This window comes from Podarcis bocagei (assembly GCF_964188305.1).
Source record: "Podarcis bocagei genome assembly, chromosome: 7".
NCBI lineage: Eukaryota > Metazoa > Chordata > Lepidosauria > Squamata > Lacertidae > Podarcis > Podarcis bocagei.
The window spans coordinates 43,083,066-43,102,576 of record NC_138132.1 but is presented as its reverse complement, the minus strand read 5'-3'; the positions used below and the strand labels follow the sequence as shown (position 1 = coordinate 43,102,576).

The 19,511-nt window shown below is 43.8% G+C and overlaps 2 protein-coding genes across 2 annotated transcripts in view; both read left to right on the top strand.

The window, feature by feature from the left end:
• Positions 1–19,511, top strand: part of LOC308591775 (protein phosphatase 1 regulatory subunit 3E-like) — a 231,035-nt gene that overhangs the window by 98,664 nt on the left and 112,860 nt on the right. The window lies entirely within an intron of this gene.
• CDYL2 (chromodomain Y like 2) overlaps positions 1–19,511 on the top strand; it is a 74,348-nt gene that overhangs the window by 41,969 nt on the left and 12,868 nt on the right. The window contains exons 2-6 of the mRNA XM_081202711.1: positions 178–772; positions 9,853–10,070; positions 14,134–14,306; positions 17,992–18,202; positions 18,694–18,837. Coding sequence (XP_081058837.1) covers positions 178–772; positions 9,853–10,070; positions 14,134–14,306; positions 17,992–18,202; positions 18,694–18,837 — 1,341 coding nt within the window. The remainder of the gene's footprint in view (positions 1–177; positions 773–9,852; positions 10,071–14,133; positions 14,307–17,991; positions 18,203–18,693; positions 18,838–19,511) is intronic.

The following is a 19,511-nucleotide window of genomic DNA, read 5'->3' as shown; positions in this document are numbered from 1 at the left end:
TTTTATATAATAATAATAATTTATTATTTATACCCCGCCCATCTGGCTGGGTTTCCCCAGCCACTCTGGGCGGCTTCCAACTGAATATTAAAAACAGTACAGCATCAAACATTAAAAACTTCCCTAAAGAGGGCTTGTTCCCTTGTTCCAGCTTACCTTTTTTTTTCCTCCACTTAGGTTGAGAGGATCGTAGACAAAAGGAAAAACAAAAAGGGTAAATGGGAATATCTTATACGTTGGAAAGGTTACGGGAGCAATGAAGACACCTGGGAGCCAGAACATCACTTGTTGCACTGTGAGGAATTTATCGATGAATTCAACGGACTGCATGTCACACGAGAAAAGCGAGCAAAGCACGGGAAACAAGCCAGCACGCCAAAATTTTTACGCGAGAGCAGAGCGTCGTCCCTCGACAAAATACCACATAGGCCATCTGACTCTGGGAAGAGCAAAGGGCTGCCCCATAAACGGAAGCGCATGGCCCCCTCATTTCAAAAGCAAAAAAAGGGTTACGCGGCCAAGCCAGCACCTTCAGGAGACAGGGCTGCTAAAACAGTCTCTTACCGGACTACTCCCAGCGGCTTGCAGATTATGCCATTGAAAAAGCCACACAACGGCTTACAGAATGGAGATGCCAGTTATGAAAAGGATTCTAGACATTTTGGGAACGGCCCCCCAAAGCCAGACTTGGATTTAAATGAACATGAAGCGGAACCTGATTTGCCTGGAGTGTTGGATGTGAATAATGAGCCACCCGTCATGAATGGAATTGGTAGGTGATGTTTGTTTTAAGCATTAATTATTATCATTATTTTATTTGCACAAAATATGCCACGTGTATTAGATATGTTATATGTCTGCATATGTAGCATGTTACAATATTGACATGCTAGCATAAATGCAGGCAGAAAAATCAACATGTTATTAATACATTGCTTCACGGTGTAATCCAATGCTTTCCTATGCAAAAATATGTCCCACTGAATTTTACAGGCCTTTCTCCCAGGTTAGTTTGTATAGCAGAGTAAGCCACAGGTTGTTGGACTACAACTCCCATCAGCCCCGCCGAGCATGGCCAATGGTCAAAGGTGCTGGGAGCTGTAGTCCAGCAATTGGCAAGCGTCACATTGGCAGTCCCTGGTGTATAGCATTGCCACCTAAATATTTCAGTATGGTATCACCTTAATCCAGTCATATGGACAATGTTTTCTATCCCTTTCCTTTGGAAGATATGTCAGACTGCCCATTATCTTGTCTTCCCTATTTAAAGCAGCAGCATTTTAACTATTTATTTATATTTTGGTACTTTATATAGCGCTCAATCACAATTATCTCTTAAGTGGTGCACAAGTAACCCAATACAACAAAAATAAAAGTCAATGAAAACACTAAATTCAGGCGTCTGTTTTTCAGCTAGCCTGGAACACCCAAGAGCCTTGAAACAATATTTTAGTATTTTCCATCATCATTGGGGATCACCTTGACGTGTCCATAAATGTGCAAAATTGGAAGCTTAATGCTCTTGAAATCTATGTTATGCATATATGATGATGCTCTTTTTATTACTATTATATGTTCCAATTAGTTCTATTTATGTCCCTTTGCATTGTATGTACAGGTGAGAAGCAGTATTCCTAAATCCCTTCAATTTTCTTCTCTAGGCCACACAATCTCACTATCTTCACAGCCTCCTTATATGGGAGTCTTCTCTGACCTCCAACTATTTTTGCTAATCATTTCTTGAGCCTTTTGTCTTTCTATTATATCCTTCCAGAGATTATGAGATCAGGGCTGAGCACACTGTTCCAAAGAAGGATGTCAATGCAATATGTGAGATTCAGTGTGTAGAGTCTTTCATCATCCACCATCTCTCAGTGTCTTTAACGCTTGTGGTGCTCACTCAGCAGAAGTTTTGAAATGGTCAGGGCAATCTTCTGCTGGAGTTTCATTTCAGACTAAGCAGTTTCTTGCTTCATGCCTCAGACTGCCTTGCCAAGGCCCTTTTTAGGGCACAGAGTGACCTAGAGGCTGAATATTCATATGGTCCTCCTATTTCTTCCCATTGCATCTGTCTTCCTTCCTTCCTTCCTTCCTTCCAAAAATGTATGTATGCCATACTTCATGGCAAAATTCTCTGAAAGCAGGGTTTCCTCAAAACGGACATATCATATTTTGAAAATAGGGTCAGGACAAACAAGGCTTCTCTACTCAAGGCTACGGATGGGGGAGGAGTTTGACTCAGTTATCAATTCAAGGCGAACTTAACCTAATTCACACTTTCCCAAACCACACACAAACGGAAACAGGGCCATCCTTCGAAATTCGCATTGCTCCAAATTTTGCAATGGCAGGCCAGATGATGTGTAAGGAAATCCACACACTGAGGTAAAGTGTGCATATGTTGCTGAAAATAAGATGCCAGATTGCATTATATTAGGGGGGGATCGCTTTGCAAAAAAAAAATAAAAAATGTGCATATTGGGGAAAATTTACACTAAAATACTGGTGAATTTTCATGAGGCCTTTTTTTAAAAAAAAGTGTGGTGTGGGAATGTGGAGAACTGAATTTAAGACTTGGAAAATGAGGAACAGAAAGAAACAGAAATGGACAGTTTTACCCATCCCTATACAAAGCTGAATAGCCAGGCAAAATGCTTTGCCAAGGGATGTTTCGAGTGTCTTGTGTTGATGACATTCCCCCTCCCCGTTTGTTGGTGTGTGTTGGTTTTATTGTTTTTTCAAATTACTTTTCTCATATAGTACATAGGAACATAGGGGGTTGCCTTATACCAAGTCAAGCCACTGGTCCCTCTAAGTCAGTATTGTTTACAGCGACTGGCAGTGGCTTACCAGCGTATGTCACCTGGCACCTCATTTGTGCGAAGCAGATGCTACACCACTGAGCCCTTCCCTGAGTTAGCTAGATGTATATCTGCGTGGCTTTGGGGCACACTGACTGACAAAACCCTTACAAAGTGTATTTGGATGGAAGGTACCCCACTTCCACGCCACTCCCTGCCCAGCTGCCTTGCTATATTGCACCACTGCCTTCATTTAAGCCTGTACACTCCCCTCGCTGTCACCTGCAGCAGCGAAAGGAAGCTGAATTCCTTTATCACTACATCTCTGAGCCTTGGGCTCACCTCTTCTGCAAAGTCTTTTCTTATGAGGTTCGGATGCCAGCCAGTGTTGTTTCGCGCTGGGCAACCATGCACACACACACACACACACACACACACACAAACAACACACACACTGCAGCAAAGCTGAGAGAGCAGAGATGAGGCAGTCAGAATGCAGTGGGGGATGGAGAGAAGCAAGAGAGGAAAGGAAGAACTGACTGTGGACCACAGGTTAAAATAAGGGGAGTGGGGTGGTTGATACTATAACCATCATGGTAATCAGATTAGAATCATTACAGTATAAGCCCTTTAAAGAAAAATGGAATCCTTTCTGGCAACGCTGTTGCCAAAATGACAGTGACTAGGAAGAGTTGTTTTTAAAACATTTATTAAATTAGCATTAAAGCACAGGTAGCCCATGTGGTGGCCTCCACATGTTACTGGACTACAACTCCCATCATTCCTGACCATTGGCCTTGCTGGCTGAGGCTGATGGGAGTTGGAGTCCAAGAGAGCTGGAGGGGCCTCACATTGTAGCACTATAACACTCTTCCATTTAAGCTGTGTTCCATTTATTTATTTATTTATTTATTTATTTATTTATTTATTTATTTATTTATTTATTTATTAAACACAATTTTAGCTGTAGATGTGTTTCGGTGCTAATTAAAATATTGATTAAAACATCAACAGGGTGATAAAATAGCCCCCACCGCAAAGTTTACACTAAATCTTCACTGAGCTTCAAGTGGCCACTCAGCTGAATTGGGCCACATCACACTCACAGGCATAGTCAGCATCCTGGGGAGAACACAGGGCAAAAGTACAATATCCCTGATAGTGTGGAAAGCCAGTTGCAATTCTAGCTTATGATTTTTGCATTTATTGCATTTATATCCTGTCTTTTTCTCTGAGGAGCTCTAGGCAATGTCCATGATTCTCCTCCGGCCGGCAATACTGTGAGGTAGAATAGGCTGAGAGGCAGTGACTGGTCCAAGTGAGCTTCATGGTCCAATGGGGGTTTGAACCTTGGTCTCCCAGGTCGTAGTCCGACAGCCTTACCTCTACACCATGCTGGCTCAGCAGGAATACAGTGATTGTTTGCATTAGGAGAAACCCATCTCAAGAATCTGGTGTTCCCACCACAGAGAAAGCAACACGAAAACCCTCAAGTGCTTTATGTAGGGCAAATGGGACCTGCAGTGTGGCGTACTCCTGCCCTAGCCCCCTTAGGACATTGATATTCCATTCCCACCCATATATTTTTCACTTGTGGTCACTAGGCGTTGGCCTCATCCAACAGTCTCTTCTTACATTCACAAGTTCTTAAGGCAGTGAAGAGGAACGTGACACAGGTTGTATGACCCAGGTGGGGAGGGGAGAGAATCAGGCATACCACCTTCCGTTCTGAGGAGGAAAATACGTAGCAATAAAAACAATGAGTAAATAAATTAAATAGTTGCCCGTCAAGCTACAACTGGAAACTCTTAGTTCAAGTGGCAAGCTAGCTCTCCCAGTGTCTTGCTATCAGCCAGCAGATGTCAACACTTACCCAGGGTGGGAAAATCACCCAGCCCACATCAACCAAGCCCTTGATAACACAGAGAACATCTGTTGCGGTTTCACCGAACCCACATGAGCATTCCATCATCTTCCATTGGTGCTTGCTGTCTTCTTTTGTCAGGTTTCTTGACAGTATTATTAAAATCAAAAAGCAATCCCTTATATTTTCCTTTCTCTCTCCGTCTCTATTGATCTAATTCTCTGCACCGTTTGCTAAAGATTGCCCTTTTCATTTAGCTTTACACTGAGTCTTCTGTTTTTTTATTTTTACCAACAGACTCCAGGGATAATCTTTAATTGCATTGCTAGTTTTACTCCTAAGGAAGTCAATGTTTGTCCAGCTAATATCACAGCTAATAAAATTCTACTGCGCTTCTTAAGTTTGAAAGGGTGTGCCTTGTAGGTTAACCATTTTTGTGGCTTTTAAGTACCCTGAAAAAGGCTGCAGACAGAAGGGGAAGACGATGAGTGTGGACAGTTTTTAAATGCAAATTTGAAAGCAAAGTTTCGTGCACTCTGCCTCTTGGAGTGAGAAAATGCTCCAGTGGCAAACATACGAGAGACCCCCTTCCAAAGTTCAGTTTTGAGATGTGCTTGTGCTGGGTGGATTCAGCCTCAACTGGTGCCTCCCACCTTACAAACCATTTTTTAAAGATTGCAGGTATTTACAGGGATCCCAGTCACCCCCTTCTCCTGATATGGACTCCTGGACTGTGCCTTGTGGCCTCTCTGAAGCTGTAGAATCCATGATGCTCCACAGCAGAGGTGTAGAACCTCAGGCCCTGGGGGGCCAAATGTGGCCCATGAAACTGCAAATGTGGCAAGAGCTCTCCTGTGGATCTCTTCTGGGGCCATCCCCCTCACTGCCCCTGCGTCACATTCTCCTTGAGCGTTTTTGCCTGGCTTCCCTGCCTGGATGGAGGAAGAAAGGCATTTGTGAGTGTTTCTATAGTCTACTGTACAAAGGTAAAAATGTACATCCATTGCCAACTTTAGCATCGGGCCACCAGCAGGTTGCCTAGGTGGCCCTCTTGCTGAAAATCCCCCTACGTCCTCCCAGCATTGTCCACCCTCCACCAACACCACCACAGCAGATTTATGCTATTAGCTTTAAAGGTAAAGGGACCCCTGACCATTAGGTCCAGTCGTGACCGACTCTGGGGTTACGGCGCTCATCTCACTTTATTGGCCGAGGGAGCCAGCGTTTGTCCGCAGACAGCTTCCGGGTCATGTGGCCAGCATAACTAAGCCGCTTCTGGTGAACCAGAGCAGCGCACGGAAACGTAGTTTACCTTCCCGCCGGAGCGGTACCTATTTATCTACTTGCACTTTGATGTGCTTTCGAACTGCTAGGTTGGCAGGAGCTGGGACCGAGCAACAGGAGCTCACCCCGTCGCGGGGATTCAAACCGCCGACCTTCTGATCGGCAAGCCCTAGGCTCTGTGGTTTAACCCACAGCGCCACCCACGTCCCTGCTATTAGCTTTAGCCTTCCTTTAAACTCTGCATTAGGAAAAGTTTGCACAGCAGTCAAAGGTTAGAAGGGGAAGGGGAAGGTGATGATGAGCCTTATTACTTCCCCTACACCAGAGACATAAAACCACCCCATTCTTTCCGTGCTGCAACCTGATACATCTCATCATATTGCCACTGTCGTGTCATTTTGTGAGAGGTCCAGGAAGCCTGTGAGAGGTTTAGGGCTGCTGCTAGAGTAGGCAGATTAGTGTGTGTGTGTGTGTGTGCACATAAAATAGCAAAGCACATGCCTGCATCGGATCCCATTACACACCACCATCTCTTCTCTGCTCCTTTTTTGTTTTCTCGCAAATGTGGCAAGAGCTCTCCTGTGGACCAGCCATTGGTTGCCTTTCCCTCTCTCCGCAGAGAGGCTTTGCTTTGCTTGGGGGACCTGCTGTGAGGTTAACAGCCTCTTTTGTCACCTCTTCAACTCGCTTGCTAGGTGCTCTCTTTGAACAAATGAAGAAACAACAAATAATGATGATAACCTGATGGATGAGAGGGTTTATGTTGTGTTAGATTTCCCTGAAGGATTAATCCCCTGCCCTCTTCCCTTACCATCTGCACCTTCAGCAGCTGTTGCTTATTCCTCAATAGCATATAAATTTTCCAGCCCAAGTCTGCCTTCATCCACTGCCCAGGCACTTGCATGTGATTTTTTGAGAGTTCCCTGTCCAGACCTACTTGAACCTGCTTAGATCTAATTCCTAACAGACACATGGCATTCTTTTGACCCTGAGCATGATCAATCCTTGTTGGGAGGTTGCTTTTTCGGCAAGGGGGAGAGGTTGCCCCTTTAGATTCCCCCCACACACTAAAGGTAATTTGTACTTCTGCAAACCTGGGGGTTGCCTCAAGCATTCTGATGATGCCTCTCTGTTGTTTCTTACTGGCTCCATTTTGGTTACAATCTGGTCACAGCACTTGCCAGGTGGCTCCACTATTAGAGGGAGTGATTATTATTTGAAGATTTGCCTAGTGTATTTGGAGAAAGAAAAATTATACTCCCTGAGTGGGCTTTAACTGGTGTGCTGGAATAAGATCTGGGAAGACCCTTTGCCCTCGAGGGAGACAGTTCTCAAAACATGGTGAGCAATCTTCAAACAATAATAAATGGTTGTTTTCAAGCAGCAGTCTATGGTTTTGCTTCTCCTTGTTTTGGGCTTTTGGATTGCTACATTTACTTCCACCTGCAGCTCTCCTCCTCTTCAATGCATCCACTGACATGGGAGGTTTCAGTATATATAGAGATCAGTTGGTCCATCTGACTCAGTCCTGTCTATTCCAGTGGGGCCATAACACAGTGGTAAAGCATCTGCCTTGCATGCAGAAGATCACAGGTTCAAATCCCAGCATTTCCAGCTAAAAATTGGAAAAATTGTTTGGGGGGGGCCTTAAATAAAACAATACAAATATTTGGCATTTGTCTGTTTTGAGACCATTAGATTGTGTCTTAATGTGTAAAAATAGTATCGGTGTATTAATATCCCTAATTATGAAGAAGGCAATAGGTGAAATATGTAAGGTGAATATGTCTGGAATATGTTTATAGAGGCCTCACTGTGTGGTAGGATTAGCTGTCCAATCACAGACTCTATTAACTTTTTTTTCCTCCAGCACCCTCAAAAGTACATAATCCAGACCCTAGTGACATTAATTGAAAGACTTCTCTTGCCTCTGGTTGCTCCCTGAGAGACTAATTTACCTTAAACTCCCATGGCAGTCCACCAGCACTTTCACTAAGCAAAGATGAATCCAATCTACAAAACTCAGATCCAGGTCCCAGTTGTACATCTTTTGATTCTGATTGAAATTACACCAGGCTGTCTGGAGCCAAGAAACAACTTTGTTCATTGCAATTCATATATAAGGGAAACAAGAGGGAAGTTTGGATTTGAAAAACATTTATTTGGTTGATTTAAACCCCTTGCAAGCAATGAATAGATACAGTGGATTAGATCCGATGTGAGTTCTGCTCAGAGTAGATCCACTGAAATTAATAGATATAGCTAACTTATGTCCATTAACTTTAATGGGTCTACTCTTGAGGTTTTTTAAAAATAGTTAAATGCAGCCAGATACATTGAACAGTGCAAACATTAAAAACCCAACAGGGGATGAACTATTAAAACAGCAGCAACAAACATGAAGCCAAATAAAGCCATCAATAAAAAGCAGAATGGATTTAAAAGGGGGGGGAGTTCAAAGCAATGCAGGAAGTTAGACTAGATAACCCTTGTGAACCCTTCCTATTCTACAGTTATATAATTCTATGATTCTAAAATTCACTTAAAACACATCAGTGAGGGGCCCATTCACACTTCCCAAATAAGGGAAGTCCACAGCAGATAAGGCCCTGTTTTTGTTCCCCTCCAGTCTCATGGTCCTTGGGCCTGGGCAGGTTCATATGCTTAGAAATGCTCAGTCTTTCCTGTCTAGGAATGGAAGAGAAATATACAGATTTCGAAGAATAGTTGTGTTTCACTTTGTGTATTGGTTCGAGGAATTATGAATTAAGCACATTCACATTAAAATACAAATGAAATTGAATTTCTCTTCCACCCCTCGTTACTTATTAGCAGTCTCAAGCTTTTTTTTGAAAAGCCAGAATATACAAAATATATATTTTTCAAAAACCCAGACAAAACAAAAATCCAGTCCAAATCAAACATGTGAACAGCATGATCCTACTGAGAAATCAGTGTCACTGAGTTCACCGGGGTTTGCTCCTAAGGAAAGGAGCATGGGGTTGCAGACTGAAGTCCTAGTGATTTCAGTACATTTAAGCACACACCTTGCTCTTCCCTTTAGCTAGCGCAGTGGTAGGTAACCTCAGGCCTGCCAGGTCTGATGATCTGACCCTTGAGGTTCTCATCAGGCCACACTGTTCACAGGCACTGCTCTATGCCTTCTGAGTTCACTTTTTACTGGCTGGCATGCATCTCTGAATTCTTTCTTGTCTGGATGGTGGATGGAAAAGATACTGGGAGTGAGCATTGAAAGCCCTGGTTTCTGTGTAGCCTTACTGCACAAAGGTAGAACTCACATCCGTTGATCTGCCTACTTTTGCCCCAGGCAAAATGCTCACTTTGTCTCTGGCCTCACCTGCCAGAAAGTTGCCTGCAAGAGAAGGCAGCCTGTGGCCTGGAAATGGTTCCCCGTGACCGAACTAGAGCATATTGAGACAAAATATGTTTCACTAAGTATGTACTTTTTTTTTTTAAGGGGCTGAGTTTACTTTCAAGGAAGGCAATAGTATCCATTGGCTTTTGTTGGAGAAACTCTAGCAGTTGCCACTGTTCAACTCCATCCTTTAAAGCAGAATAAGAGCAATTCAACCAAATGAAGAAGGCATCATATGAAGCTGAAGTACATCAAATATGTACTTCTTGGGGAGAAAGGGGCCATGGCTTAGTGGTACAGCATTTGCTTTGCTTGCAGAAGGTCACAGGTTCAATCCCTAGCATCTCCAGGTGGGCTGAGAAAGATTCCCTGTCTGAAACCCTGGGAAGCCCATGGTCAGTCATTGCATAAAATATTGTGCTAGGTGGACCAGTAGACTGGCAACTTCCTATGTTCCTGTGCTTGTCTCTTGGGGGATTCCTAGAGATAATGACATGTGTCTCTTCTGACTCTTTGCCTTTTGAAAGGTTCTTCTCTGGCAAATGGAGGCCTGAATCTTCATAGCACTGTGAAAAGGAAGCTGGAAGGGGAGAAAGATTACGTCTTTGATAAGAGACTCAGGTACAGCGTGCGTCAAAACGAGAGCAACTGTCGGTTCAGAGACATTGTAGTACGCAAAGAAGATGGATTCACGCACATCCTCCTCTCCAGTCAAACCTCAGATAACAATGCACTGACTCCAGAGGTATGCAGGTGAACATCAAAGCAAAGGGGAGAGGCCCTGTAAAGTGGGAGGGCGATAGTAGCTAGAAAGCTAAAGTCAAGCTTAACCTGAGTTTACCGTTGTCCCCTCATCACCCATGAAGAAGCTCCCATTTCGGACTTCCGCTGTTGATGCTTGCAATATTTTTTAAATGAAAGAATAGAATCAGAGGCTGCAGATTTGTAGTCCGTACACAACATTTTTATTTTCCTCAGGGTTTGAATGGAGGCCATGGGAACTTAAGTGATGCTTGCATTATGAGTTGATGACTCCCCAACCCCATCATGTTCACATGGCGGCCAGTTGTGTGGGGTGGTGGTTCCTGATTGCATTCCCAAGTGGCAAGATATGGAGGCTTACTGATGGGGAAGGACCATAGCTCAGTAGCAGAGCACACACTTTGGATGTCAAAGGTCCCAGGATCAATCCTTGACATCCCCAAGTAGATCTGGGAATGTCCCCTTTCTGAAACCCTGTAGAACTGCTGCCAATCCATGTAGACAATGCTGAGCTTGATGGACCAATGATTTGATGGTACAAAGCACCTTCCTATGTTCCTTCATCATCTCTCAAGATATTAGAACTTTTGACCATTCTCCAGGGTGAAATAAGTATCAAGAGCTTCCTGCTTCATTTTTTATTATTATTAATTTTTATTCCAAAAAACCTATGGGTAAAAAGGTCACCTCAGAGTTAACTGTATCGTGTCACAAAAATAAAAAGCTGGGTACAGGAGGTACAATTCATAAAAATCTGGAGAATATTATAATGCTTTAAAAATTCCACTGGAATGACTCCTATTCCCATGGTTTGCCTACAGCCCTGATTACTGATCAGATGAGCCCCTAATCAAGGATCACTTCCCCCAAGCTCTTTGAATCTCCACTTCACATTCTGAAATAGCACAATATCCTTTGGGGCTTTGTTTTCTGAAGGCGGTGGCTTCTGCTGCTTTATCCTCAATTAATTAAAGGTGCCTCAGAACCTGGTAATTGCATTTCCATTCTTTGCACGGGTTTAAAGCAAAAACAAAACCAGAGCAAATGTTTTGCCTAGCAGAAGACACAAGCTACTGTGATGTAATGTGCTATCAGAATTGTTTCTTCCAGACATTCAAGGGGGCAAACAGCAGTTTGAGGGGCACACTTTTATGAAGGCATTTGTCTCTGTTTCTTGTTCTTTTCTGGTGCTTCAGAGGTTGTTGGACTACAACTCCCATCATCTTTGGTCATTGTCCATGCTCTCTGGGGCTAATGGGACTGGATTCCAACAGCAAGTTCCTCACCCCAGTTTCTTAGGTCTTCTCTTCATTCCCCCAGTCCATGACATCAGCTTTCTTAACAATACCTTAAGAAATGGCTTTGAAAATAGATTTTTCAGGTGCTTCAACTGTTCCTAATTTCTCCTAATGAACACATTTTGTATGCATCTGACTAATATACACATTTTTGAAATGCAATTTCCCCTAATATAATGGATTTTTGTATGTTATCTTCACTAATATATTCATGTTCATATGGAGTTTGCCCTAGTTCATGTGTTTTTGTGCAAATATATGGCTGGAGAACTGCATTGCAAAATTAAGAGAAGTGGAAATTTCAAAGAATGGCTGTGTTTCAGTTTATGTTTTTTTACAAAAGTGCAATCAATCATCATTATTACTATTTATATGCTTCCTTTTTCCAGACAGCTTACAAAAAACAGGCAGATTTGCCTTTAGATGCAAACGGAATTGCATTTCTCCCCCATTGCTATCTGAGTATAAGGATGGATGGATTTGTTGACTTTGATTTCTCCTAGGACCTAGGTTCACAAATTTCCAATCTTAAGCTTGGCTTTTCCACATAAGTTTGCATACATAGATAGATAGATAGATAGACTCCCCATCAGCCTTTTTGTGTGGCGTTCTACCATTTCTCATACGCACCTTTATGCAGTGTAATCCTATTGGCATGCAATTTGCCTAATATACACCTTTTTGCATGTTATTTTAACTAATATATACAATGCACATTTTCTCCTAATATGCACATTTTTTTTTGTTCAAGGGCTACACCGTAAAATCATGGGAAGTGTGATTTTTGAAAGATAGCTGTGTTTCAGTTCATGTACTGTTTCATAATGTGAATTATGAAGGTTCATGATAAAATTCAAGCCAAACCAGATTTTCCCCACATCCCTACCAGAGAGCAAGTTCCCTTGAACATGGTGGGGGTTACTTTTCAGTATGCCTAACTTTGCCCTGTGGATACGCCTGAGCTGCTGATCATAGTAAGGCAAGTTCCACTGTAGTAAACGTTCTATTAAAGATTGTTTGGTCAATGGCCTCTTTGGTCTGATCTGACACCACTTTCAGAAGATAATGCAGGACAGGATAATTTCTGGGTAAACGAAATGCAGTGTGAAGCAGGCGGGAAAGAACTTTCAGCAGTAGTAATGATACTGGGCGTGAGAACATGTTTTTAAAACACACCCAGTAACTTGTTTATTTTATCAAGACAATTTATACCCTGCCCTTATGGTACAAAGCACAAGACAATCAGTGAAAGTCACAGTGGGTAGCTGAAGCCAAAGCATTCCTAAATCCTCATAAACTAAAAGCCTGCAGAAATTAGAAAACAGTTTGTGAGTGCTATATGAATAATCTTAAAATCGCAAGAAATCAAGGATATGAATTATTTCATCTTCCCAAGGCTTTTAATGTTCTCTTCCTTGCAGAATTAAAGTGTCAGCAACCATGTGGATGTACATAATAAAACTTACAGTACACCTGATTCTCAGAAAGCTTTCCCAACCCTCTTTGATTCTCCCAAAGAAAGAGCCCCACTAACCAAGCTGGAAAGCTCATTTCTTGCCAAAGATGTATTTGTTTTATTGTCACTTGACTTCCATCACTATTTATTTTATTTTTCTAGTTTCCTTTGCCAGTCTCTCCAAAAAGAATAGCCATACACTGTTGGTGATTCCAACAGTGTTGTGCAGCTCATGACATGTACATTGAACGCATATTATTGAAAATCAGTTATCTAGAAGCATAGCACAGCATTTTCCCCTTGGCATATTACTTACACGGGGGGTACACTATGCAGTTGCTGGGGAATGGGACCTAGTTGCATGGAAACTTCTGTACACACAGAGGCTTTGTCAATTCAGACATCTGTGCCCAATACATTGATGCCAGGGGTTTTGTGTACTTGGAAGTTGAGACAGGATTAGAGATGTATCCTTGATCCCCTTCATAAGATGAATGTGTCAAGGGGGTTCTATGCCAGGTAAAGTGATTTTACCACCTGTTTTAAATAAAGATAGCTGTCATGTTGCTTGGTTTGTTTCTTGCAGGCAGGCATGCACATACACAACTGCTTAAAAGTACAGAATCTGCAAATCACAGAGGAAAGCCCACACTTACACAAAGTGCAGTACTCAGGAGGGACAGAAAAAATGGGCATGATCCTGCTCTTCCTGCAGTGTACATTGGGTTGTGGGTGTGGGTATTATACTCCCAAAAGTTTCTCCAATTTGCAGCCATTTGCACATCTCCCCTTGGCCCGCAAAAGGTTGGCCAAGCCCTGTTCCACACATTGAGTCTACACAGTCATTTGAAGAGTCTGTACAGTTTCTGAAGACCTGAAAAGGAAAAACAGCTCTTCTGGGGCCCACACCACTGCACAATACCCTTGTGTGGTAATTTAGACAAGCTTTTCTGGAAGAAAAGCAGAGGGTGCAATTTAAAGGGTGGCAACATGAAGTCCGAAGCAAACCAATGACCTTAAATTTCCTTCCTCCTTATTTCGCTAGCAATACCTTTTGCTTTTGAAAGCTGCAAAGCAACTTATAAATAATGAGTGTAGAGCAGAGATAGCCAAAGTTGAGGCTTCCAGATGTTGTTAGGCTTCAACTCCCAACAGCAGACCCATCCAATGGCCAAAGTAGTATTGAATATATATTTGAAACATGCAGTTGTAGCTGAAACGGTGTGAAGCTAGTGATCACTTTAGCTGTGTGTGTGTGTCAAAGAACTGTTCTTGTTTTTTGGTCTTCACAGATCATGAAGGAGGTCCGGAGAGCACTGTGCAATGCATCAGCCGACGACAGTAAACTCCTGCTTCTCAGCGCAGTGGGTAGTGTCTTCTGCAGTGGCCTAGACTACTCCTATTTAATTGGCAGGTTATCTAACGATAGAAGAAAAGAAAGCACGAGGATCGCAGAAGCTATAAGGTGACTTTGTCTTGCCTCTGATGCTCAGGAGTTGCCGTGCATGGGGAGGAGGTCTTAAGATTTTATTTTACTTTAGTTTTTGTGGTCACTGTACATGTTTATGTGTTTCTTTGCTTAATAGGGTTGTTGTTATTGAGTTGTTATTGTTTTTTATTTTGATTATGTATTTTGTGATTTTATTTTGTGATTTTACCTTGTGAACCACCCTGAAAACTGTGGGTATAGAGCAGTATAATAATAATAATAATAATAATAATAATAATAATAATAATAATAATAATAATAATAATTCACTTATACTAGCAGCCACTCTGAAGTTTTATTACAATCAAGAGGTGTATACATTTTGGTAAAATAAATGAGCAAAATTATCACGAAGAACAGATACCCTCACAGCTTAGAAATCAGTGTAGGACAAACTAAAAAATTGTTGTTGTCACTATTTTACCCAACTCTCACCCTAAGGCCCTAAGGTGGGTTACATTGAAACACAATATATACAGCAGATGGCACACATAATCAAGCCTGGAGAGTTGACGTCGGTCAGGGATAGGGAAGCTGTCGGCCTCCAGAAGTTTGTTGGACTACAACTCCCATCATTCCTGTCTATTGGCCATGCTCGCAGGGGCTGATGTGATCTGGAGTCCAGTAATGTCTGGACAGCCACCAGTTCTCCATCGCTGGCTTGGACAGTGGTCCTTGGCGGGAGATGTTCCAAGTGTGTCCCCATTTTCATCTGGGAAATTTGAAAGGGTTGAGCTCACCTGGAGATCACCAAGATGAAGTACAAGTCCTGTAGAGGTTTTAATTGTAGCTTTCCTTCCTTCTGGCATGCCAGATATTGCCTCGGGGACTTCAGCATATTCATAAATTTCAGCACTCATGGTGATTCCTAGCATGGCAGCCTTGCTTGATTAAAACAAGATTGTGCAATATGGCTGAGCCTAACAAAGGAGGTGTTCTGCTCTTTTCCTTAGAAGTAAAATGACCTCATTTACATGTAAATGGACTACTAGTGCTAAAATGTGGCCTTCCTTTAATAAGTGTCATATTATTTTTAATAGAAATCTGCATAGTGTGAAGCACGTTCCTTAAATCCGTTGCCAAACATGCTCCTTCCTGTTTGGAGCCCGATCCCAAACTGTTGCCAATTAGTGCCCATGCAATCATGACCCTTTTGTGCCAATTATGTTTCTGGCTCGGTGTTTCGTTTGGGAAGGTCTGTAGCTCAGGGGCAGAGGAAAAGGTCCCAGCTCCAACGTCTGACCACTCCAGGTAGGACTGGCTAGGGCTCCTACCTGAAATCCCAGACAGTTGCTGCTTGTCATAATAGACAATACTGAGCTACATGGACTCAGTATAAGGGATCTTCCAATGTGCTTGAAAAAACTTAGTTTGTAGTGTACCCAAAAAATTGCAAAGGAAATTGCCACTCAAATCAGGGGTGATTTCAGAAGTTGCACAGGCATTTTAAAGTTTCAGGAGGCTACAGTGTCATAAAGTAGGGGTGGGAAGCTTTGCTCATCTCAAGGGCCGCATTCCTTTCTGAGAAACCTTTCAGGGGCCACATGCCATGGGTTAGAGGCAAAAGTGAGCAGAATTTGGCCTTTGGTACAGCAAATTAGTTTCTTCACATGCAAGCCCATCCCTCTCTATCTTCCTGTCTAGACAAGCAAGAAGCATGATAAGAGTTCAGGAATACGTTCCAGCCTGGGAGGAACCTTGCCAGGAGAGTGCATAGCATGGCTGCTGAGGGATGTGGCTCAGAGGAGAGTACAGCCTGAGGAGAGTCATGGGGGTTGCATTTGAACCCCCCCGAACCTGAGGTTCCCCATCACAAAGCCATCACATCCACGTATCTCAGGATCATCTGTTTTAAAGAATATTTGGGTGTTTCTCTTTTAAGGCATTGGGACGCGGGAGGTGCTGTGGGTTAAACCACAGAGCCTAGGATTTGCCGATCAGAAGGTCAGCGGTTCGAATCCCCGCAACGGGGTGAGCTCCCGTTGCTCGGTCCCTGCTCCTGCCAACCTAGCAGTTCGAAAGCACGTCAAAGTGCAAGTAGATAAATAGGTACCACTCCGGCGGGAAGGTAAATGGCGTTTCCGTGTTCTGCTCTGGTTCGCCAGAAGCAGCTTAGTCATGCTGGCCACATGACCTGGAAGCTGTACGCCGGCTCCCTCGGCCTATAGAGCGAGATGAGCATGCAACCCCAGAGTTGGTCACAACTGGACCTAATGGTCAGGGGTCCCTTTACCTTTAGCTTTTAAGGCATAGAATCATAGAATCAAAGCACTGTAGAGTTGAGAGGGACCCCAAGGTTCATCTATGCAGGAATCGCAACTAAGGAATCCTAGCAGTGAGTTAAATGCCCATGCAACATTTTACAAATTAAAGACAGGCAGTCAGCCTGTTTGAAGGAGAGTGACAGCTGAGCCAGCACAGAATTCACTGGCATGTGTGCACCACTTGTTCAAGTGGCAAAGCCGACCAGATGTGTAGGGCTCGCATTGCAGCTGAAAGATGCCTTTCTTCACCCTCCGTAGACATCAGGAAACCACCCAAGCCAAGATGGGTGGGGAAGGGCTGCAGTCCAGCAGGCAGGGCATCTGCTTGGCATGTTGAAGGTGAATCAGTAAAAACAATGCTGAGTTAGATGGATCAAGGGTGTGTCCCAGTATAAGCAAACTTCTTAGGTGTACTTGCTGCTCTGGGGAGCTATAGATCAGCGAGTAGCGCATCTGCTTTGCACATAGGAGGTTCCAGATTCAGTCTGTGGCATCTCCAGGTAGGGCTGGGAGAAACCTCCTGTCTGAAACCTTGGGGAGCCACTATCTGTCAGCATGGACAGTTCTGAGCCAGATGGATCAATAGCCAGACCCATGATAAGGTAGCTTCCTGTGCTCCTATAGGTTGCAAAGGTGAATCCATTTTCAGAGGGAATAGGCATGAGTGATAGGGAGTGGCTGTCTCCAATGGGCTTTATTTGTGAGGTTCTCTTAAGTTATCTGGGACGCAGGTGGCGCTGTGGGTTAAACCACAGAGCCTTGGACTTGCCAATCAGAAGGTTGGCAGTTCAAATCCCTGCGACAGAGTCAGCTTCCATTGCTTGGTCCCTGCTCCTGCCAACCTAGCAGTTCGAAAGCACGTCTAAGTGCAAGTAGATAAATAGGAACCACTCCGGCGAGAAGGTAAATGGCGTTTCCGTACGCTGCTCTGGTTCTCCAGAAGCGGCTTACTCATGCTGGCCACATGACCCGGAAGCTGTACGCCGGCTCCCTCGGCCAATAAAGAGATGAACACCGCAACCCCAGAGTCGCTCATGACTGGACCTAAATGGTCAGGGGTCCCTTTCCCTTTCCCTTTCCCTTTCCCTTTCCCTTAAGTTATCTGGCTCCCTTGCCAAAGGTTTCACTCCAATCCAGCAAGGTCATTCTCAAGTTTGTTTCCTTTTATTGCAACACTATATATTGTAATCATATATATATTACACATACATTAACACAGGAGGTTTCCAAGCAGGGCACAGCATGCAGAAAAGGGAACAAAAATGCAAAATAACAGAGGTTCTGCACTAAAAAGTGTTCTCAGAATTGCCAGCAATTTCCGGTAATTTCCCGATGGGATGATTGACATTTTTTGGAATGTAATTAGTAACAGTTCTCCTCCTTTTCTAAAACTGCAGGGATTTTGTCAAAGCTTTTATCCAGTTTAAGAAGCCAATCGTGGTTGCGATCAATGGACCTGCTCTCGGCTTGGGGGCTTCCATTTTGCCGCTCTGCGACATCGTCTGGGCGAGTGAAAAGGCCTGGTTTCAGACACCTTATGCAACTATTCGTCTCACTCCAGCCGGCTGCTCTTCGTACACGTTCCCACAGATACTGGGTGTCGCTCTGGTAAGTCTGCTTCCTGGATGATTTCGGTGGTCCAAATCCAGGCAAATGGCTTGGATCTAAAAGTGCCCTTCTGCAGGCACAAAGCCTCATTATCAGCTCATAGAGAGACCACTTCTGACTTAACGGAAGAGGATTGCACAAGGAAAGTGAGCTGAATCCAGAGTTTCTCTTCTGTTGGGACAAATCCTCATTCAACCATATGTGCAATGTGGTTTGCTATTTCTTCCCCTGAATCCCATACCTTTATGGTTTTTAACTCACTTAATGCAAACCGAGTCCTTATGCTTTTTCAGCCTGAAGGCAGCATCCCCTCATAGCCAAACTTCTGGGGGCCACATGCCAGTTTTGGCTGAGGGGCTGAGGCAAAAGTGGGCAGAGCAAGACCTGTGACTCTTACCTTTGTGCCAGAGACTACATTCCAGCCAATCAGAAGTCTGAGGAGGATTTACACACACATTTCAGCATCTTGACTCAAATATGTTTGGTTGCAGGCAAATGAAATGTTGTTCTGTGGAAGGAAGCTAACGGCACAAGAAGCCTGCAGCAGAGGACTCGTCTCCCAGGTTTTCTGGCCCACAACGTTCGGGCAAGAAGTGATGTTGAGGGTGAAGGAAATGGCATCCTGCAGTGCAGTGGTAAGAAACGTGCAGTCGCTGGGATTGGCTAAGGCATGGCAATGTTCATTTTTGGAAACGAAACTCACAAACTGATACAGGAGTGTGGAGACATGGATTCAAGCTTGGAAATATAAGAAACCAAAACTGATAGGTTTGCCCATTTGTATAAAAGCATCAGCTACAATAACCATATATATATATATATATATATATATATATATGCTTTCGTAGATTTTCACGGGTACAGGAATGCAGGTTTTGGTGTCTTCGGGTGTCTTCCCGTGTAAGAGTTGGGGTGTCTAGGCGACGTTTCGACGAGGTCTCACTCGTCATCTTCAGGCTGGTGCTTTCGGCTTCTTGTTACTGGAACAGAGCAGGATCTCAGTGTTTGAGTTCCTATAAATACTGTTGAGGGGGTGTGGTGTATGGCCTCCAACGTTCTGGGCAGAGAGGGAGTTCCCAGATTAATCTGCTGCCGCTTTGCCGGTGAGTCTTGGGGAGGACCGCTCCCCCTGCAAGCCCATTCTCCACCTTGGGCCTGGGGGCGGGCCCCATACTCCACCTCAGCATATAAGGCTCCAAGGAGGCCTCGGGACATCGCTGCTGTTGTTCTGCCAGTGAGTCTTGGGGAGGACCGCTCCCCCTGCAAGCCCATTCTCCACCTTGGGCCTGGGGGCGGGCCGCATACTCCA